Genomic DNA, 23,721 nt, shown 5'->3' with positions numbered 1-23,721 from the left:
AACAGACTCACAGGGAATAACTGTATCAACTGTTTTGAAGGTCTCCAGATTAAAGAAGATAGAAGACCATATCTCTATGTTCTCCCAAATCAGCAGGAAAACAGAAGCTTTAAAGAAGAAAATGGCATGGGATAGAGGTATTAATTGGCCTTCCTCCATCAACAAAGCAGTAACTGAACTCAGTTGTTCTATGGGTGCTTTGAAAGAAAAAAGGAAACATTCTGAAATGCATAGTCTTGTCTTATTTAATTTAGTTTGCCTCATAAAGACTCAGGGCAAAGAAAAAGAAGGCGTTATGTTATGTGCCATCCAGTTGGAACTGATGCACAGTGACTGTAATAGGGCTTTCAAGATAAGTGAGGTATTTAAGGAGTTTTATCAGTTCCGCACCCCCCCCGTGGGCTTCAATGGCTGAGGAGGGATTCAAACCCAGGCCTCCTGACTCCTACTCCATCAGTCTATCTACTACACCACACCTGCTATCCAACTGCATGCTATCAAGTCAACTCTAACTTGTGACAACCCTTCCCAGGGTTTTCTAGGTAGACAATACTCAGAAGTGGTTTATCATTCCCTTCTTTTGGTGCAAGCTGAGACTAGGCAGCTTACCCATGGCTACACAGGCTGGCTGTTCTCTCCGGAGGCTCAGTGGGGAATGAAATTCCCAAGCTCTGGCTCCACAGCCAGATATCTAAACCACTGAACTATCCAGCCACCTGCATTCTACATTAGAGCATTCACAATAGTTAATACAGTGGTGCCTCGCATTACGACGTTAATTTGTTCCAGCGAAATCGCTGTAGAACGAAAACATCGTAAAGCGAAAATAAAAAAGCCATTGAAACGCATTAAAACCTGGTTAATGTGTTCCAATCGGCTAAGAACTCACCGTCCAGTGAAGATCCCCCATGGGGTAGCCCTTTTCAGGTGCCTGTGCAGTGAAAAATGGCTCCTAAACACAACATGGAGCCATTTTGAGCACCCAGCGGCCATTTTGAAAACCTGACGATCAGCTGTTTTGATTGTCGGGAAGCGAAAATCGGTTCCCGAAACAGGGAACCGATCATCGCGCAGCGAAATTCCCCCATTCAAAACGTCATTTTGCAATAGCTTTTGCGATCACAAAAACCTCATCCTAATGCGGATTAGTCATTAAATGGAGCGCCTGTCTTGCGAGGCACCACTGTACAGTATTTGAAAATAATAATCAGAGCAGAAATATGTGGAAAACTGATACTCACGCCATGTTTGACTGTTTTTGCAGCATGGGCAGCTTTCTTTTTTGCATCGTAATGAGTAAGAATGTCAATGATGGCCATAAAATATACTTCCTTCCTAGGTGCATCTATAGAGGGAAAATCATGTAACTAAAGCCATTCAGGTATTTCTATGGAGCAGGTCAGACACAACTATAGAAAGAAGTTAGACTAAACCAAGACAAGAAATTGGTGATAGCTAAGTGGCCATTATTCCTCTAATAGCTTATTGATCTTGTGGCTTAAATGACATATTTAAGATTCGTAAGACATTTTAGTCTTTGATAAGATGGAATTAGATTCTTTACAATCTGGCAGACAGAGGACATTTCTAGATCAGTGGCATACAACCTTGGGTAACCTAGATGTTCTTGAGCTGTAATTCCCAGAAACCCTGATCAGCACACCTGGTGGTGAAATCTTCTGGGAACTGCAGTCCAAAGACACCTGGATTACCCAAGGTTGGGAATCACTGGTCTAGATGAAGCAAGAGGTTGCCCAATAACTGCTACTACAATTATAGTCTGCAAATTACTTTTTAGACTACAAACACTAGTCTACCCAGTCAGTATGGCAATCTTTTCGCACTATTCACTAAAGTGAGAGTTTAAATATAGGAAAACTTCTTTTACAGTTCTAAAGAATTACAGTGGTGCCTTGACTTACGAATGTCCCTACTTACGACCATTTTGAGTTACGACCAGGTCTGGTTGCAAAATTTTGCTTCTACTTGCGACCGGAGCTTCCACTTACAAAAAGAAAAAGGCAGGGGAAAAAAGATGGGAAATTCAAATTTCTAACTGTAGGTGGTGATGAGGCTGCTTCTTTGTAGCTCTTTCGCCCCAACAGTTAGAGAGTGTGTGTTGGAGGAGGCTTGGGATTGCTTCTACTTTTGAGTGTGTGTGTGTTTGCAGGGAGGTTTCGAGCTACCTTGTAAGGTAAGGTGCTATTTTCCGCTTTTTAAAAACTGTTCTGGGTGTTTTTGCAGGGTGGTTTTGAGCTGGGGTGGTTATGTTTCTGTGCTGTGATGGGTCTTGGGGGGTTTATTGGTTGGTTGGTACCCCCCTTTCTGATGGGTTTTGGGGTTTTTTGTTGCTTTTTGGAGTGTTTTTCCTACTTCTGATGGGTCTTGGGGGTTTGTTTGTTTGTTTTTTTGCTCCCTCCCATTTCCAATGGGTTTTGGAGGATTTGGTTGCTTTTTGGTGTTTTTCCCCCATTTCCGATGGGTCTTGGAGGGTCTGTTTGTTTTTTGCCCCCCCCCAATTTCTGATGGGTCTTGGGGGGCTTGGTTGTTTTTTGGGTTTTTTCCCATTTCCTATGGGTCTTGGGGGGTTTATTTGTTGGCTTTCCCCTCATTTCTGATGGGTCTTGGGGGTTTGGTTGCTTTTTGAGGGTTCCCCCATTTCCGATGGGTCTTGAAAGCTTCCCTTGCTTTTTCCTTTGTTTTCTTTGCATTTCCGACCTGCCCCCTTTGTTTTCTGTGCATTTCCGATCTGCTCTGTTTGTTTTCTGTGCATTTCCAATTGGTCTTGCACACTTGATTGCTTTTCTTTTTTCTCCCCCTTTGACCAGAAGGTATTAATCGCATTTCCAATGAGTCTTGCAGTGTTTTGTGGGGTTTTGGGTGATTTTTTTTTCTTCAGCCAGAATGGATTAATTGCATTTCAATTCAAATGGTGCTTTGACTTACAACCATTTTGAGTTACGTCCATCTTCTGGAATGGATTATGGTCATAAATCAAGGCACCACTGTACACAATGTTAGTATTTCAGCCAAGTAACTGGAGAAATGGTCCCCTACTCAACATTACAATAAAGTAATTAGAAATTCTACTCTGATTATTAGTTTTGGCTGAAATCCTGTAAGTGTACACTTACTTTGCACAAGCTGGATGATGTCATAATCTGGTGATAAATATCTTAAATTAAATTAAATTAAATTAAATTAAATTAAATTAAATTAAATATTAAATTAAATACTTCCTCCCTGTCCACTTCAGATTCTGTGGCTTCCTAGGGATTCCTTTTGCCTTTAAGAAGCCTTCTGGAGCCTTTGGATGGGGGCTTTAATATTGGAAAATTGCCTTTAGATATTCAATGGTGATCCCAATCCAACAGCAGGACCACCACCTGCAATTTTCTGATATTAACAGCTCACCTTCCTTCTCTGTCCTAAGGCTCCTAAAGGCTTCCCAAGGGCAAAAGGGATATGTAGAGAGCCTTGGAACCTGAAGGGGGATAGACAGGAAGTATAAAAATAAATTAGAGATCTCCAAGAACAGATAACATCATCTAGCTGACATGGCATAAGTTTATGTTAACAAGCTTTCAGTCATTGTGTAGCATGCGGTTTATCTTCATGTGATTTTTCTTTCTTTTTTAAATTTTTTATTCATTTTCCATTGGGTAAGGGAAGATCATAGGGAAGGGGATTTAGATCAGGGTATTGGGGTAAATAAAAATACAGAATGTGATAGAGAACATTATATATCATTATTACATTTGTCAATATGTTTCTTACTAAACTTAGTTCATACTTATCTTACCCTTTTTTCTAAGCCTTTAAAAGCCTTTAAAAACTAAAATTATATCTTATATTTTCTTTCCTATAATTTTAACCCTTTCATATTCTCATCTCTCATCCAATTATACAAAGGTCCCCACTTTTGTCTAGCCTCAGCAATTTCTTTGTCTTTTAATACTTTAGTTGAAATATCCATCTCTGCTGCTTCAAGAATTTTTTGTATTAACTCCTGGGTTTTCGCGAAGGCTTTCACGGCCGGGATCTAATCGTTGTTGTGGGTTTTTCGGGCTCTCTGGACGTGTTCTGAAGGTTGTTCTTCCCAACGTTGAAGTGCTTTGATTTTTATTCTAGGTTTTTCCCCTTGATACACAAACTTCTTCTTCTTCTTCTTTTTTTTTTTTTGTAAATTCTTGAAGCATTGTTTTGTAAGAACTGGTATTGTCTAAAAACTAAATATCATTTTATGTAATATATTCATCTTCACAGCTGCAATCCTCCCCATAAATGATAATTGCAATTTTGACCATTTTTTCAGATCTTTTTCAATCAGACCAATTAGTTTGATGTAGTTGTCTTTTATCAAGGTACTTTTTTGTAATCTGAATTCCAAGGTATTGAACTTTTTTCTCCCCTTTAACACCTGTCATTTCTCCTAAATTTTGGATCTCTTCTTTCTTCATATTTTTAGTTAAGATTTGTGTTTTTTGTTTATATACCTTTAGTCCAGATACTTCTCCAAAATTTTTTATTGTTTCTGCTAATGTCCCTATTGAATTTATTGGATCCTCTAGAATAAAGACTATGTCATCTGCAAATGCATGTACTTTATATTCTTCCCCTCTTATTCTTAATCCTTTTATATCTGTGTTCAGTCTAATTTGTTGTAATAATGTTTGAATAAATAGTACAAACAGTAATGATTTTCCTTTCAAAGCTCAGAGATGGATGCAAGATTCAACATGTCCCCCATATTTAAATATTTATAACAAAACCACTTACTTTCATGACATTTTATTCCATAAACATCAATGGTTGGATCAAATTCTCCTGGAGCTAAAGGCTGCAAACTGTTCAAAGTATTTCCTGGACTGTCTGGCGGTGTTCCTACTGGGTGAGTCCCATCACTTTCTCCTTCATCTTCCTCATTCTCTTCACATTCTACCTCCTCCTGTTCTGCTCTCTCAACGTCATGAATCCCAACCAGTAAGCTGTAATCCATGAGTTTTAACTGAGCGAGGAACTAGACAGCAATAATGAAGAGACCCGGTTACCATGGAAAGGGTAAAGAGAATCCAAGACACAATTTGGAAAGATAACTTTTGTTTCAAATGACACTTTCTACTAAATAGGCTTGCTCAGGGGAAAACCAGTTAACTGGATTTTAATGGATGCACAGAGATAGCCACTAGCTTAACTGGCCTTAAAAGGGAAATGACAAAAAATGCTTGATTTTACAAAGAAGTAAATCTGGATAGATCAGGCATTCAGAGCACATTGGACTGTGTGTATTCATGCGCCATGAAAACTTTTATACCAACTTTGATCATCAGCTTGTTGTTTTATATCAGCCACACACAGTCATACCAGACAAGATCTGTCTTAATGATATGATTGCAGCAGTGCAACAGGATCCCTTTATAGCAGTGATTCCCAACCTTGGGTAATCCAGATGTTCTTTGACTGCAACTCCCAGAAACCCTTGCCAGCACAGCTGGTAATGAAGGCTTCTGGAAACTGCAGTCCAAGAACACCTGGGCTACCCAAGGGTGGAAACCACTTCTTTATAGGATAGATGTTGGCATACAAGCAATCTGTACATTACAGAAGTGCTTCAGGACTAATATGAAACCACAGTGAGTTGAATAGATATGTTCTAGATGTGTGCAACTGGAAGTCAAACTGAATAATCAAACAGCCCTGGAAAATGTGTCCACACTGTGTGATAAAATCCACCCTAGAGGAAGAAAATGCCTTATTAGAAGCAAGGCTAGGACCCTATTGCTTCTTGCTGTAAATAATAATTAAAGAATGTATTCAATATACGTTTTTAAATGGCTTAAGATTTAAATAATATGCACTAACAGAGCATAAGAACTGCACTAACACAACTCTCAAAAGAAAATAATAAATAAAGAATACAAAGATAAAGCCAAGATGCAGCTCTAGCCTTCTATTATCAGCCTAAAATGCCAAACCACTTCATAATAATTGCCTACATACAAATTTAATGGCACTTCTATATGAATTTTAAGTAACATCTTACAAGGCTCTTCAAATACAATTACAATACTGACCTTCTTAAACCGCAAAAATTCAGTTTGACCCACATTTCAGAGACAAATCGCTACGTGTTTATTGTGCATTTAACATTTCAAGACACAACATGAATATTCAAGCCTTTCTCTCAATGCTATGAACAGAAGAATACTGAGATTTTTTTCTCTGTTCTATAAGATTATAAATTTTTGCACAATACAGGTACCAAAATGGCATTAAAACAAAATTGATCAGCCTTGATTTGAAATCAGAATAAAGTTCCAGATGTTCAGATGCAAGCAATATACAGGTTTTTTTCTATTAAAACATTTAAATATATTTAAAGGTTTTAATAGTACTGCAGTCAAGACTCACTCATCACCTGAGTTCGATCCCAATAGCCGGCTCAAGGTTGACTCAGCCTTCCATCCTTCTGAGGTCGGTAAAATGATACCCAGCTCACTGGGGCGGAGGGCATGTGTAACCTGAATAATTAAATTTTTAACCACCCAGAGAGTGCTCTAAGCGCTATGGGGCAGTACATAAGCAGTGCACTTTGGTTTAACTATATTTGTGTCTAAATAATTCAGATACTGAAGTATTTGTGATTTAAAGCTCTCTATCAGATGTTACTATGATAGGTACTATGGGGTTACTAAGCTTGGCATATGTAGGATTGGCCAAACTGTGAGGAAACCAAAGAGGGTTTCTATGACTCTTCTGGTTATCATTCTGATTTGTTTGTGGTTGATCAGTCCAAATGATGCCCTGCTTATCCTGATGTAATACAGTGGTGCCCTGCTTAACGATGAAATCGCTTCACAATGTGTTTTTTGCGATCACCATTGTGATCACAAAACGTTGATTGAATTGGGTTTTTTCATTTCAAGATGATCAGTTTCCTGCTTCGGGAACCGATTTTTCACTTTATGAAAAACAGAAAACAGCTGATCGTCGGGTTTCAAAATGGCCGCCCCGCTGTTCAAAATGGCTCCCCGTTGTGCTTAAGACGGATTCTTCACATACAGGCACCAGAAAATGGCCGCACTATGGAGGATCTTTGCTGGACACTGAGGTATTTCGCCCACTGGAATGCATTGAGTGGTTTTCAATGGGCTTTTTACTTTCGCTTGACAACGATTTCGTTCTACAGCGAATTCGCTGGAACAGATTAACATCGTCAAGCGAGGCACCACTGTACTTGTATCTATCCATGAACAAGTAAAGTTTGCCTTCCTACAAGAAAAATGACTGTAGGCTGTCCTAGTCCATACTTCCACATTTGGATTTATGGACATGTGCCACTGCAAGGGTGTATGTGTGTGCTCTTTTTTGCCATTAATGGCAACAGCCACTGTGGTTGTCTCACACCATTGCAGAGTCGTCTTCTGTTTCCAGTGCTCACATTCATACTTCCAGATCCTGTTGTAGTCTTTTCTTCCACCCTCTCTAAATGCCGGGTGCCCTGCCAAACATGATCTCACCAATGGACCAAACAAGAAACAAGGAATAGTTTGGAATTTGGGGAGGAAGCGAGAGGATGTTCACAGTCTGTTGTGGTTCTACTTACAACCACACCGGCCTCATTTCTCCTGATCGTAAGTATTAAGTAGAGAAGTTAGCTTTATTATTTTCTAGTGTGATGTTCTGTTTTCCTCAATCTTATCTCAAACTGCTTTTTGTCTTTTAATACTTTTTAAAAAACTATTCGGCTTTTTGTCTTTTCGCTTTTCTTTTATAAACATAAAATCTCCTCTACGTAAATGCTTGTGGTATTAAAGGCAACCTTGTTCTTGACTACCGGCAAAGTTTGGACTGTCGTCTGTGTGACGACAGCACTAGCTTACAAATCTGGTGTGCTAGGCAAAGCACCCCACTTCCCCCTGCCCTGGCCATCGCAAGTCCTTTAGGGCAGTGGTCCCCAACCTTGGGCCTCCAGATGTTCTTGGACTTCAACTCCCAGAAATCCTGGCCAGCAGAAGTGGTGGTGAAGGCTTCTGGGAGTTGTAGTGCAAGAACATCTGGAGGCCCAAGGTTGGGGACCACTGCTTTAGGGCACAGTTCTTGCATTTCTTCTATTTGCCTTGCATGCAGCTTCTGCAACACTAGTACTAACAGCAAATATGTTGCAGAGTGGCATAACGATTTAGAAGAAAAGAGCACAGGATAAGGAAAGCTGTTTGGATTCCCTCCCCCCCCCCAGGGTCCTTACCTCAACGTCCTTTTTAAGTTTTTCCAGGAACATTTTTTTGTTAGCTTCATCAATGTAAATTTTCTGACCATTGTTGATGAAGTCATTGTCTTTGTATGTTGGCAGCTCTTTAGCCTAAGGGAAACAGAAAAAGTTAGCACATAAAAAAACTAATTTAAAACAGTGAATGCAATGAAACAAATATGCTCTGGGAATGCTCTGGGAAACTCAGATTGTGCAAGCACAGCATAACAACGTTCAAAGACACACAAAAATGCAAACCAACAGCCACAAGGGGGTACTAATGAGCTACAGCACTGTATCACAATTGTAACACTTCTAAAGCAAGAAACGGGGCTTTCAACTCAACCTTCACATGGGAAAATGCATCCCATTTTCCTCTTTCTTTGAACTACCCCAATTTACTTTTATAACTGATAGGCTTATCTTAACCCATCAGAGCATTCATTGTTCTTTTAAAAAAGGAAATTAGTTGCCAATCAGTAAGACCAACATTTTATCTCAATGTTAAAATTCATTGAGAGACAACCTCCTATTTGTCAGAGGTCTAGCAAGAAATAAGAGTTCTAACAACAAATCTTGTGGTGCATGACAAGAACTACTCATAGCAAGAAGAAGCTTAACAGCTGTTTTCCTGCACGTGCATTCCCACCAAAGCATCTTGTAAGCAACAAACTTCAAGGAGCTCCTATCCAGTGTTTTGGCTCTTTCCAACTTCTGTGATACATCAGGATAAGAAGCAGGTCACAGGCCTGGGAATAGTGCAGATGGTAAACACAGCACTGGCAGTCAAGGCACCCCTATGCGGGATCTCACTGCTCTGAGGCCCAAAATGATACACTGCAAAGGCCCAGATTTGCAAAGCTTTTCTACTATGCCCAAGCATGCATCTATTCATAAAACTAGGTGCAGGTTAGGCCCTCTTGTAATGTCTTTAACAGCCAATTGATCATGGGAACAAAAAACAAACTGATTGAGATGTAACATATAATGAAACTAAGATACACTATTTCATTCCAGATGCTTTTGCTAATGTTTTCTGAAGTGACTGGTATTTAAAGTACAGAACAGAAAATATTTCTCTCTTCTATTTTACAGGGGCTTGCAAGAAGTCTTCTGTGGCCTTGGGCAAGCTGTACAGTCCCAGGGTACCCCCAGAAGAAGGGAATGGTAAGCTACTTCCATATATCCTCTACGTGGAAGACCCTGGAAAGGATCGCCATAAGTCAGAATTCACTTGGCAGCACATGATGATGATTTTACAGGGAGTTCTCTAAAATTGATGGGACGTGGTGGCGCTGTGGGCTAAACCGCAGAAGCCTGTGCTGCAGGGTCAGAAGACCAAGCAGTCGTAAGATCGAATCCACATGACGGAGTGAGCGCCCGTCGCTTGTCCCAGCTCCCGCCAACCTAGCGGTTCGAAAGCATGCAAATGCAAGTAGATAAATAGGGACCACTTTGGTGGGAAGGTAACAGCGTTCCGTATCTAAGTCGCACTGGCCATGTGACCACGGAAGATTGTCTTCGGACAAAACGCTGGCTCTATGGCTTGGAAACGGGGATGAGCACCGCCCCCTAGAGTCGAACACGACTGGACAAAAAATTGTCAAGGGGAACCTTTACCTTTACCTTTTCTCTAAAATTGGCCTTTAAAACAAAGGATGATAAAGAAAAGGGGGAGATAAAATCAAGAGTCGAAATATTTGCAGGGAAGCAGAAGAAAAGGTTGACATATCTAGATATGGAATGAAGTGTTAGAGACCTGGTGGGAAGAACTTGTATTCTATGAAGACTTTGAGCGTAGAGAAGGTAAAGTGGTAGTTGTCAAAATCTGACAACGATTGAAGACATTCTTTTTCTAAAACTCAAAAAAATCAATTCGATGGTTGTCGAAAAGGCACAATTCAAAAACAGTAAGAGAGTGACACCACCCAAGAACCATGAACATAAAGAAAAACAGCTGCTATTGTTTTCCTACATATGTTTAGACAAGATTTTGCCTTGTCTTTTTAAGCTTTATGTTCATACGAGCAGTTAAGCATTTGAAAATTTAGTTTCACTTTTCTTCCACATTACTTCAACAGAACTCTTCCTGCTCATGGAAAAATGCCCTAACTATTCCACAACCGGGGACCTTTCAGGTATGTTGGGCTACAACGTCCATTGTCAAAAAAATCACCTTGAGTGTCATTTTTAGCAGAAATATTTATTACTTATAAAAATAATAAATCCTCCTCCTCTTCTCCCAAGTAGCATGGTAAACTGCCTATGCTTTTGGGGATAATGGAAGCTGTAGTCCAGCATTTCTGGAAAGTACTATGTTGTAGAAGACTGTTAGGTGCTGCAGAAGAAGGAGATATTTTCCATATGCACCTCTGGACTGTACCCCTGAATTCAACTTTACACACCTGTATTGACAGGAATGGAAAATATTTTAAGATGATTTCTCAATTTTTAATAACTCACGACTGAAAACTGGATTCCCAATTTTACTGAGGTGTTTTTTTCTGATAAAAGAAAGAAAATAAATTACAGCAAAACAAAATGAGTAGGGTATGATTAGAGTAAAATCACAGCAGATGAGATCTGCCACCAAATATTCAGATTTTGGTTTGCATTTATCAGGCCCTACTCCCATGAAGTGGTATACTGCAGCCTATGCTTCTCTGATATTTTGAGGCAACAGTTTTAGAACAATGATTTATCATAGTCAATATTTAGCTTTTACCCCATCAAAAACTGAACTTCAGTGACTAGGTAACTGCATACATATAACATTGCCACACCTTTTCCTTGTCGCTGGCTTCCCTTGCTACCGTAGAGCCCTGAAACAGAAGAACAATATTGAAAATGATTCAGGAAAAATAATATGCACCATCATATCAGGTGCTATTTAATACAGAACCACTTCATTCAATGTACACTAAGACTTTTCCTCTGTCATCTAACATAAAATCATACAAACACATCCAAATGCTATATTATAATATACAAATAATTCCAAAGTACAGATCAAATATTTTGCTGTAACAGCTAATCAATGGAAATAGAAGAATACGAATCATTTTATGTAAAAATTGAAACATTTCAGCAGCAGCTAAAGAAAGTCTATAAAAAGGAAGATCCTCTCTGCAGATGTCTGGATTCTCATTGTCATATTGCTATCATTTTTAATTTTACTACTAGCCTCTGGAGAAATCTTCAGTAATAATACAGTACTTAAGCTGTACAGGAAACTGCCACCAAAACCTTTACTGTCCAAATGTATTCTAATTAGACAACAGTAATCAATCTAAGGATAATTAGCAAAATTAAACAGAAGTGCTGAGCAAGAGATATCTGTTAGTTATGTACATTAGCTAGAATCCAAAGGATATTGATGCTTACGAGGGAGGAGTGACTTGTATGATTTCAATGGACTTTTCTTTCCTCCCACCCTTGAATTGATTGTCTCCTTTCCATGACATATCACAAAGCTTTTCAAACAATTTGACATGTGGCACAGAGGGTTCCCCATCAAATAAAGCAAGCCTAATGTAATACTAAGCTCAAAGTTCTCATCATATCAGAAAGAGGAATTCTGAGCTACAGGACAAGATGCACTCCTCCACAAAAAAAAAGCCACACGTGCCACAAATTGGAAGGGGCAAAATTATATACAGGTCCTCCTCATTTTCATCCTCTCCACGGCCACATAGCAGCTATTGAAGTTTTTCCCTATTGTGCCCCCACCAAGAAACATCATGTCCTGGCATTGCTTTCTTCAGGGGTATGTGTGGGGGAAATTGTTGGTAATGGGAGGAAAGGTGGCTGTTTATAGAAAAAAAGAGGCCAAAAGACCCTATAAAATCATTTGCCACCACTGCAACCCATCCTGCAACTTTCCAAATAATAAATCCACGCCACCTCAACTCATTGGTTGGAAATGAAGGAGCAAAATTGGGAGTCCATTTTCATTCAGCAGTAGCCCAAAGGCTTCTCCAGGCAACTGTACCCAGTTAGATTGCAATCCTAACTCAAAACAATGCACTGGCTGTAGGGAGGGGTGGGATGAGCAGAAGTCTCTCATGCCATCACAACTGCTCCTGGCCTGGCAGAACCCCCTCCTGCTGGCTGATCTCGGAGATGTGCTTCGCAGAAACACTCACCAGCATAACTGATGTACTCCCTAAAATGAGCTGAGCCAGAAAAAGAGTAGAGAAGATTCAGGGTCAGCGAGGAATTATTTCAGACTGAAACCTCCTTCAGCCCAGGGGCACAACTACTATGCCAGCACAAAATTAAACCAAGGTAAGGGTCATCCTAAATAACCTCTTAGCCAAGGAGAAGTTTGGATTCTTCAGAGCTTCAGCTAGCTTAATATTAGTTCCACTGGTTGGTTATTTTATTTTGTTTGTTTGATTTAGGGCCTTGCTGTGATGTTTTAATATAGGTACTGTTTTTATGGTATGTAAGCCAACTTAAAAGTCTATGTTGATAAGGTGGGAGACAAATCCGCTTAGTGTCTTTTTCATGTTTTCTTGGCAACACTGAATAAAGTGTAACACATGACTCTCCACTAACACTGATTTTTCCCAATCAGCATAGCTGCATACCTGTGTGTGCAACACACAATTATGTACCTGTGTGTGCAATGCAAATGACAATATGGCATGATGCCTTATAGTCAATATTACCAGGAAAAGAAGAAAGAGGTTGAAGTGGCAGAAACATCACGCCTCCTATTTATACATAACTCTACACACACAAATATTGTATGCCAGATTTCCTTTACACTAATTCTCTGTCTCTCTCACACACAAACCATCACCAAGTGCATGCAGACCACAATGTTCTCTGGTAACTACTTTTCATAATAGCAGCAGCATCAACAACAGACCTCTCTATATTAATGGCAAGTTCTAATGCCTCTTCTCATCTTTAAAGAATAGTTGTGGTTTGTTTTTGCATGAGAACTATTCAAAAAGTGCCCAAAAAACAGCCACTGAGAATAACTACAGTGATGTGTTGCATGAGCAACTTGTTAAGAGAAATATAAAAAGCCTGTGTTAATGAAATCTGTATTTTTAGACATGTGCATTTTGTTATTATAAATTGGGTCCAAATATTATAGCTGCTCAACAAGCCAGTCAAATTTTGGTCAAATATTTAAAAGGATTAACATTAGGGGAAGGCGAACAGATTTGATATTTACGCTGATCATAATAAGTAAGCAAAACCAATAGACAGTTGCTATTATGATTTCCCCCCCTAACTTTAAAGATAGTAGTGAACATGTTTTAGCTTTTCATTCTGTCCGTCCCTCAGCAATCTCAAGGCGTACATATATTCTCCAATATATTGCCCCTGAAATAATCCGGCCTGGAAAAGCCTTTAGGCTACTGCTGAATGAAAATAGACTCCCAATTTTGCTCCTTCATTTCCAACCAATGAATTGGGATGAAGTGAATTCCACAACCCCCACCCCCCCACACAGAGGGTCAAAAGGTTGCTGAGTGTGTATGTGGCTGGTCCATGAGCTTCATGACCAAAAAAACCATTTGAAACCTTGCCCTCATCTGCCACTTGCCCCACTGGGGCAGACGCCCCCATCGGTGCTGACAGCTTGAGTTCACATTAGGTAATGCAGTTTTACAGCAGACATCTTGAGGGCAGTTCAAAGTGACACCCAAAGATTATCGAACTGTGATCACGTAACAGGTTGCCGAAATACAACATGTGATCTGTTCATTGATGGGCATGTCAGCCTTACAAAATGACAACTATTATTTATCAATAGTGGGATACAGCTAGCAAGACAGGTTACATTTCAAAGCTGTGTGTATTGTTGGGCTAGGAGCCAAGGAGCCATGATGGCTGGAAGTATTACTGCCAGCTGTATGCCACGCTTGCCAAATGGAACACTGACAGGTAATAATTATTTCTGACTGTAGAAAACCATTTATACTAACATAAAAGACAGGGCATAGGGTAAAGCCCAGCCAAAAGGGAGTGAAACAAAACCGTGACAACATGTCATTCAAAATGAGATAGACCAATAAATACACAGTCATGTTTTTAAAAACTGTCTGCCTCAAGAAACAGTTCACTTCAAAAGTGAAGATATTGCACAAACGTTTTCTTTTCCTAACATTGCATGCATCAGCTGGATAAAACAGCCTGCACCAAAGGTCAGTCTGGCCAACAAAACAGCCCTTCAGTCAAACTACATAATTGCTGAGGGTCAAACTACACATTATATGAAAATACCTGTACATATCTTGCAGTTTAAAGTCCTTTCATTCTTTAGGAAGTGTTCACAGACCCAATCCAGATCCCTATCACCAAACAAGGAAGGAGTCTTACACATCACCCACTTCCACCTCGGAGCTAAAAAATGTAGGGGAGGAAAGGCTTCAAACTGCTTTTAGCCTCTGCATGAGAATTTTGAAACAAGAATCAAGCAGGGGAGATTTAGGTCCATCCATGCACGTTGGATCAGAGCCATGCACCTTTACTATTTACAAGAGAATAAGATAAAAGGATCTTAAATTGCCCAAAACATATTTGACATATCAAACAGATTGACCCTCAGATGTCCTTTCCCCCAGCTTTCCCATTCTTCCTGCTAAGAAAATTAGATGAAATATTTGGGACCACTTTCTAAATCAGCCATAAAAACACTAACAATGCAATCCTATATATGTCTACTCAGAAGCCTCATTAATGGGATTTATTCCAAGATAAGTAGGTTTAGAATTGCAGCCTGAATTATATTTGGTAGATGTAGCAAGAACAGAAGTTGCTTACCATGGCTTTTCAATCTACCATTAGCTAAATCACCTTTAACATCTTAAAGTGATATAAGACTCTTCTTTAAACCATTACAATAATTCTGTTCATTAAGGTATCTGCATGCAGAAAAAGTTGCAGCAGTCTACAAAATACATTAAGGACATGAGAAACTCTTCAGCTACCTCTACTTTATCCTTCAAATGGCTCCGACTGCAACCATTAGCATTTATCTACTTTTAGTCAGCATGCTTCTATTAAGCCACTTCCTTTTCAACACATAATACTGCTCAAATTATCTTATTTCCATAAAAGGTTTTTGGCATTAGATAAGCCCTAAATTCTGGTTTAATAATTATAACTTGGAAAAAAATTGTTCCGTTCCTCCCCCCCCCCCGGCTCTGCAACAGCTAAATTTTAGAGCATAAGCTATCTAACAAATGTCTTCCCATTTAAAAAGTATTAGCAGAGCTAATTTAAAGTTGATAAAGTGGGGATATTGCTCACCTTTAAATCGTATTTTCTATAAACAGACAAACGATGGCTGAATACGTTCCTTGTAACAATCATGTATACTTCAACTCCATCAACGGTAAGCCGGTACATGCCCAAAAACTGGGGAAGTAGGGTGTTGCCATGACATTCCACTATGAACTAGAGCAAAATTTTAAAAGGAAGGAATGTTAGAACTTCAATACATATTTCAATACCCTGTTTCCCCAAAAATAAGACTTAACCTGAAAATAAGCCTTAGTATAATTTTTAAAGGTAAAGGTTCCCCTTAACATTTTAGTTAGTCGTGTTCGACTCTAGGGGGCGGTGCTCATCCCCGTTTCCAAGCCATAGAGCCAGCGTTTGTCCGAAGGCAGTTTCCATTGTCATGTGGCCAGCGAGACTAGACACGGAACGCTGTTTACCTTCCCACTGAGGTGGTCCCTATTTATCTACTCACATTTACATGCTTTCGAACTGCTACGTTGGCAAAGAGCTGGGACAAAGCGACGGGAGCTCACTCCGTCACGTGGATTTGATCTTACAACTGCTGGTCTTCTGACCTTGCAGCACAGGCTTCTGTGCTTTAGCCTGTAGCGCCACCACATCCCTGAGTATAATTTTTTAGGATGCTCCTAATATAAGCCCTACCCCCAAAATAAGCCCCAGTTAAGTGAAACCCTGGCCTCCACCATTGTGCAACAACCAGAAGAAGATGACATAACTGTAAAATAAAACACTACCTGAAAATAAGCCCTAATGAGTTTTTTGGAGCAAAAATTAATATAAGACACTGTCTTATTTTTGGGGCAACATGGTACATACATTTGGACTTCTGTGCATGGACACAATCAAGTAAAGATGAGGACCTAATAAAGCACTGTGAAAAGTTATATCATTAAGCAAACATTCAAGAACGGCTTTTTAGAGCATGAGCACCACCATGCTGCCTGAAAAATTTAAAGTTTGAAAAACAATTTCAAGTCAAATATGAAATGTCACCACAGAAAATTTTAAGCTTGAAATTCTACTAAAAATCGTTTCTCACCAACATTTTGTGTTCACATATTCTAGAAATTTGCTTTTCTACTGGTTCTCTCCTCAAATCTGCACCTTATGATTACATAGCTCATTTGCAGCAGATGGAAACTACGCACTTATACTTCTAAGATCCCTGCAGTCACTCACAAGAAGAAGATTCAATTCTTCAAAGGAAACCCCTCCGGTTTATTAATGTGGGACATTGTGCTTCTGTACCCATGATTCATAAAAACCAGGAAATCGCCCAATATTGCTGCACAATATTGTGCCCATGTTGCCAGCAGGAAAAAGGATGCCAAGCTTTACATAGCAAAGGGTAGCCTGAATGTTGACAATACTAATGGCTGTAGTCAAGATGGTCCATGAGAAACACTCTTCTGCTCACTACCGTTCATAAATTGACACCACACAAGGGAAAATTCCAGAAGCTGACTCCTTTTTTTCCCTTTTCTTCATTAGCCTCTTCTCACCCAAACACAAAGCAATTCTCAGGGCTGTTATTCAATAAATGTACGTAAATGCTAGTGAGCAGCATTTCCCTGGAGCATAACACCAAAGAAAGGCCAATGGGAAAAAATGCTACTGTGACTTTCCTCTTTGTAAACATATCCCATCAAACCCCTAGACTATGTTCATAATCTAGGAAATATTAAATCAGTTTTCATTGTGACGTTTTTAGGTTATTGCTCCATGTGATAATTTTGAGAACTGTTGATTAAGAATAAAATGATAACCAATATTCTACCAAATGATTATAAGTTACTCTGATATCAGCCACTTAGCCTGAGTTTGGTAGCCTGGACTGCAACCAATTTTAAATTTGCAACACACAGAATCTCAGTCCATAAGGCCATAAAGGACTGGCAAAGCATCTAGTGTGAAATTTAACATTTTAAAAACAAAAGCTTTAATCATGAGTAGATTTCCAGAGTTTGCTGCTGTTAAAAACACACCAAAGAGTCTTGCTACATCTTAAAAACTAACAATTTTTATTTGGCATAAACATAGTAGATTTTAGCCCAGATGCACTGTCATGAAAAGGCCAATCATTTTACCTCAATATGAGTATATGGAATATAAAGTTAGTCCTGTAAAATAAGACACTGCAGCCAATGTGATTTAAGCTATAAAATAATAAACAGCTTTATTTTTTAAAAAAAACACAACACCTGTAATATAGAAGATAATAATGCCAATAACTTAGTATTTCAAATCAGTGTGACATTTATTTAAACTGTTCATTGTTGGCTTCAATTGCTTTTCATACTTATCTGAGAAGAAAAGGGACAGGAGGTAAAATGCAATATAGCTCTTATCTTCAAATATGAGGAACGGCAGGGGGAGTTGTTCCTTGTCATGTCCATGCTACCACATTTGATACTGGGAGATGACATTTCTGCAGCTGTGGTAGTAGTATAACCAGCCATCTCAGTCTCACTAGTTATTAGAAGGCCAAATTAATTTGAAACTGTGCTTTAGTTGATTAGGCCTACTGAATTTAAAAGAGTATGCACAGCTACTCTGTTTGCTCTGCGTGGATTTATCAAAATAAAATGCTCTTCTAATGCCATGATATAAATGATAGATGACTCAGCAAAGGAAGCCACAGCCTTAAGTTTGGAAGACCCATGCGGGGCTGTTAATGAAAGAAACTTTAGGGTCATTGCATGTTAGAATCAACTTGACGGCACATAGCAACAACAGACAGATGGTAAAAGAATTACACTAAAGAACATTTATTCAGTGACACACCACACTAAATTGATCAACCAAGGCATCTCTCCCATGGACAAATTTCATGCAAATAAGGTGCCATAGCCCAATGTCTTCTCTGCATATTTGAAGGGGAAGTTAGCTACCGTATTTTTCGCACCATAAGACGCACTTTTCCCCCACAAAACAGGGGGGTGGAAAGTCTCTGCGTCTTATGGAGTGAAGAAAACAGATTATATTTTCCTGTTTTCCTCTCCTAAAAAATTGGTGCATCTTATGGAAAGGTGCGTTTTATGGAGCGAAAAATACGGTATATATGGCATACTGTATTTTTTCCAAAACTCTCATGTTGCTATCAGGTGTGGATATGTATCTGTTCCATGGCTTTTCTATCTGAATTTTTATGGAGCAAACAAGGAAATTGCCTGGGATAGATTAAACTGAGCTTTCTTTGTTCCCTTAAAGTATTTATTTATTATTTTATTGAAAAGATTTTGACACTGTCTTTCTCCTAAGAAAAGACCCAAGGTGGCTTACATCATTAAAACACAATACTAAAGCTAAAAACGGTGAATTATACAAATATTAAACAATTTAGTAACTATATTAACAATGTTAAATAAGGGATTACTAAAACAGATTTAGAAGGAACAAAATACAAACCATCTTGTTTTAAAACCTCTTCTAGACAGTCCATCACTAAGGAGAAACCTGCCTGAAGAGAAAAGTCTTTGCCTGCTGCAGAAAGACAGCAACAATGAGGCCAACCTGGCTTCCTGAGGAAGGGAGTTCCAGAGTTTGGCAGCAGCAGAGAAAGATTTCTCCCGTGTCCTCACCAAGTGCACAAATATATATGAAACACAGAGTCAAGGAAGAGAGAAATGTTTCCTTAATCTACAATCTTCAAAAATTTCTACTGCTCTGATATGTTTGAGAAATAACTCTAACAGAAGCTAGAAAGGAACCCTGCAGGATTTGCTTTGGTGCCAGTTGCTGTCAGTTCTCCAGAATGCCAATATAAATTAAGTAGCAATCAAGTCCCCATTTGATACCACTAATTCCTAAAAATGCATTGCTCTATAGAATTTGCTCCCATACTACTTAAATCACTCAGTTTAAGGGCACTGTTATAGATTTCCTCCTAAGCCAAAAGTAACTGGATGCCACAGAAAGAATAATAGGAACAGAAAAACTAATTATCCCCAAAGATTCAGAGATTGAATTGCACTTTAGACTGTATGTAAGCATAAGCCTCACATAACACTTATTTTTAGACACAAAGACTACCACTTATTGCCCTAACAGGGTGGAATTCTCTCTCCTGTCCCCTGTTTTATACAGTTAAGTTCTGCAGTTAAAACAACAACAAATTTGAGCCATGAATATTAAAACAAGAGGTGTGCACCTTTGTAGTGAATTCAGTGAACTGTACTCAAAAAACACAAATACACAAACCTCTAATTACAACTAAGCTAATATTAGGTCTTATGGATGGATCACTCTTCCCTCCTTTTTGCTCTCATCAGAAAAAAGGGCAATTTTTAACTGAATGCTGGTACGGCCCTGACCCATTTCTGTCCCTGTTTGCCATATGAATTCCACTGCACTCAGATGCTGCCCAATGTTTATGTGCTGTTGTTTATCATACCACCATTATGCCGCCCGAACTGACTATTTGGGGAACTAAGTTACGCTGATGTCCTTATGAAAGAATTGGGTTTGCTGCATTGCAAAATGAGATACAGTGGAACCTCTACTTAAGAACTTAATCCATTTTGGAATGGTGTTCTTAAGTTGAAATGTTCTTAAGTTGAAGCAAAATTTCCCATAGGAATGGACTGAAAACCAATTAATCCGTTCTGACTGTTTTTTTGTTATGTAGAGGTGCGTTCATACATTGAAGCATTAGTTCCCATAGGAACTAATGCAAAGCTGGTTAATACGTACTCTACCATTAGGGGGAGAATTTTTTTTTAACCTAAGATGACCTAAGGTTAAAAAAAGAGCAGGAAAGGTTTTTTTTCCTGTTCTTATATTGGATTTCTATTCTCAAGTAGAAACAAAATTTAGCAAATGGAGCTGTTCTTAAGTTGGATTGTTCTTAAGTAGGGACGTTCTTAAGTAGAGACCGTACTGTACAAAAAGCAACCACTAATTAATGTGCCATAGACATTAACACAGAATAAAATTGGTGGTCAAGATCCCAGGAGAGTACATATTAGATTATGTATGTCCTAACTGATTCAATGAAGATGGATCCCTGCACTGAGCAGGGGATTGGATTATCAACTCTGCAAAGCAGCGATCACCTTGGATTCCTCCACTGAGCAGGGGCCTTATAGGCCACTCCCAACTCAATTATTCTACGACAGCATTCAACACAGGTTGGACCTCAACAATCAGCATATCAATTTTGCTCCATTTTGGCTCTCTCACTGATGAAATAACATTATCATTGCCACCTATTCCATGGGTTTTTTTTAAACAGGTAAACACTTCTACTCATTAACTTCCACTTTTGTGAGTTCAACACCTCCATGTTACTCCCTAGGACTTCTTTCCAACTGATTGTGGATTATAAATCCAACTTCTGGAACTAGCTTTTGACTAAAATACTTCAGAAAAATGACTCTACTTCTATGCCCTCTCACCGTAGCATAATAATTAACTATAATCAAGCAATTAGTGAGAAGACAAAGCAAAACCATAGAAGCTAGCTTTTTCCGCAAAATATAAAGTTAGATTTACTGAGCATGTAAAATAATAATGCGCTGTCAGGTCAATTCGGATTTATGATTAACCTTTTTTAGGATTTTTCAGGTAGAGAATACTCAGAAGTGATTTACCATTCCCTTCTCCTAGGGCACCCTGGGACTGTGCAGCTTACCCAAGGCCACCCAGGCTGGCTCTACGTGCAGGAGGAAGGCTGGATTATTCATAAGGCTGACTAGGCTGAAGCCTAGGGGCCCTGCAGGGACTAGGACCCCATCAATTTTTTGGGCTGGCCCCAGTGGTTAAAGGCACTTTGTACTCTGCACCATAGCAATAAGTGTACATGCATATAGGGCTATGCCAGACCTGGGCAAAGTGCAGCCCTCCAGATGTTGCCGAACTGCAAATCCCAACACTCCTCACTATTGGCTGTGTGGGCTAGGATTGCTGGGAGTTGCAGTTCAGCAACATCTGGAGGGCCACATTTTGCCCAGGTCTGGGTGATGCACTGCAGTCTAGTACCTACCGCACCAGGGTCAGGCTGTCAGCTGTAGTGGAGTAAAAGACTGAGGGGGGCTGAAATACTTAAAAGCCTAGGGGCTCAGCCACCAATTAATATGCCCTTAACAGGAGGAACAGTGGGGAATCAAACTGTAGCTCCGTAACCACTGAATTACATACTCCTAATAAATTACAAAATAAGGAAGTAAGTTTTTCACCCTATGAAAAACAATTAAGCATAATAAACCACAATTTCCCCAATGTTCTAATATTTCATTGTTTTGAACTGCTAGACTTACCTTTGTGTTTTCACAGTAAAAGTAAAAATCTGATTCATTATTCTTATTTTTTTAAGCATTTGTATTCTCCCCTGCCAGTATTTTGCCTATAAACATTTTAAAAACACACAAATTCTCTTGCTCTCTCCTAGGTGAGGTTTGTGGTCTGAAGCACTTAACGCTAAAGCTGAGACTGAGAAATTTTCATCAAAGCTGAGAGACGGCGTTAGGCTCCAAGCTTTAGCTCCCCTAATGAGTGCAACCATGGCAGGTGCCCTCTTGGAAGAGTCAAAAAAAATCAAGGCATTTCAGTGGAGACAAAGTTGGTTCACACAACTGGATACTTTTAAGGGCTAGCACAAGGCTGCTTTTACTTTATATTGGGAGCAGGTGCTAATAACCAGAACTTATTTCAGCAGAGAAATCCATCATTACCATTCAATATTGTACCAATAGCTCTTGGGAACTTTCTTACTTAAAGAAACAAAAAGCAAAAACTAGAAGCCAAATCGTATCCGCATCAGATACTGTACTTATAATTTAAACCTTCATTATTTTACATTGATCTCTTGCTGCACAGAAATGCCGGAAGAGATTTTTGTAGCTGTCCTTGCCATTTCACTTGTACTTCCTCAGTAACAGTCTCCACTGAGTTTGTTCTCTGAATTGCTTTGTACTTTTGATCACTTTAGTATATTCCGGGCTAATTCTTCCAGAGCTATTCAGCATAGAATTTGACAAAATAAATTCATTATCCTTTCAGATTAAAAAAACTCTCTGTATTTTTTTAAAAGTTGCACTGGTTCTCTGTGAATGAATAAAAACAAATGTGCATAAAACAGCACAAAGCTCTGATTCCAGTCTGCATTTTTGTTCTTTCTGTTTAATATCTTGCCCTACAATGCTCAGGTTGAGGATAATGCATTGAACAGCAAGGCTTTGGAAAACTTAAAGCTCTGAATAGAGAAGAACTGAATGAAAATAACATGCCTTTCCCTAACTTGGCAACCTAAGCAGAAAGGCTTTGCACTTTTTCAGAACAACCTCAGCTTCTGCCAAACATCTGGAAGAAGAGTGTTTCACAGCTGTGAGGCAAATACAGGGCTTTTTCTGACTCACCCTTGCCATTTGATACATGGTTGATATATGAGAGGCTTCATTTGATCATTGCTAGGTGAGCCTTGGGGTACTGATGACGAGTTCTCCAAGCAGGTGATTTGTGAGATATGTGCTGAAGTCTATTATAGTATTATAGAGGGCACTGGCAGAGAACAATAGCATCTTAGCTACAATGGAACATCTATTATGCCTATGCTCCCTGCTATCACCAGAGAATGCTATGGGATTGTGCTGCAGGGAACACATGCAGGAACTACCCTTCCCTTATTCCATTCTACATGCTTTCATCGGTAACCAAACAACCATATTTATTTGATGATTTGCAACATATGATGCAATTCCCATCATAACTGTGCTCCACCCTGCAAGATGGGGAGGACAGCATAGGATTGTGGTACGAAGTCATTCCTATGTGCCGCCTCCTCTCTAGCACAATCCTACTCCTTGCAGCCCAGGAAAGAGTTGCAAGGCCTTAAAGAGAGTAGGGAATTCAGATTGCTTGAGCATGTATACATGGGCTAGGTAAGGTTTCTTGAGGTTCCTCATGGGCAGCCTACACATAGGACAGAACTCAACCACTGGACAGAGCAATGATCAGGAGCCCCACCACTGGCTACCTATACATGGCATGGAACTTGGCCACTGCACAGAGCAACAGTCTGTATTTTCCAACTTTCCTGAAAGCCAGCCTGGCTGAATAAGCGTACTATCCACCATGAATGCTGTATTCTACAGGTATGAATAGCAACCAGGTGAGTTAACTCAACACTCTAAGACTTCACCTTGGTGGAAGCCTATTGAAGTGTGAGCTATAAATCCCTTACAGTAAAAAAAAAACCACCAAAA

At 39.3% G+C, this 23,721-nt stretch overlaps 1 protein-coding gene across 2 annotated transcripts in view; it reads right to left on the bottom strand.

The window, feature by feature from the left end:
• PIP4K2A (phosphatidylinositol-5-phosphate 4-kinase type 2 alpha) overlaps positions 1-23,721 on the bottom strand; it is an 80,820-nt gene that overhangs the window by 3,511 nt on the left and 53,588 nt on the right. For both annotated transcript variants that reach the window (XM_020801708.3, XM_020801700.3), the window contains 5 exons: positions 15,527-15,673; positions 11,035-11,073; positions 8,249-8,362; positions 4,780-5,020; positions 1,242-1,345 (listed from right to left, as the gene is read on the bottom strand). In XM_020801708.3, coding sequence (XP_020657367.1) covers positions 1,242-1,345; positions 4,780-5,020; positions 8,249-8,362; positions 11,035-11,073; positions 15,527-15,673 — 645 coding nt within the window. The remainder of the gene's footprint in view (positions 1-1,241; positions 1,346-4,779; positions 5,021-8,248; positions 8,363-11,034; positions 11,074-15,526; positions 15,674-23,721) is intronic.

This window comes from Pogona vitticeps, chromosome 6, assembly GCF_051106095.1.
Source record: "Pogona vitticeps strain Pit_001003342236 chromosome 6, PviZW2.1, whole genome shotgun sequence".
Classification (NCBI taxonomy): domain Eukaryota; kingdom Metazoa; phylum Chordata; class Lepidosauria; order Squamata; family Agamidae; genus Pogona; species Pogona vitticeps.
This window is presented reverse-complemented; position numbering and strand designations above follow the sequence as displayed.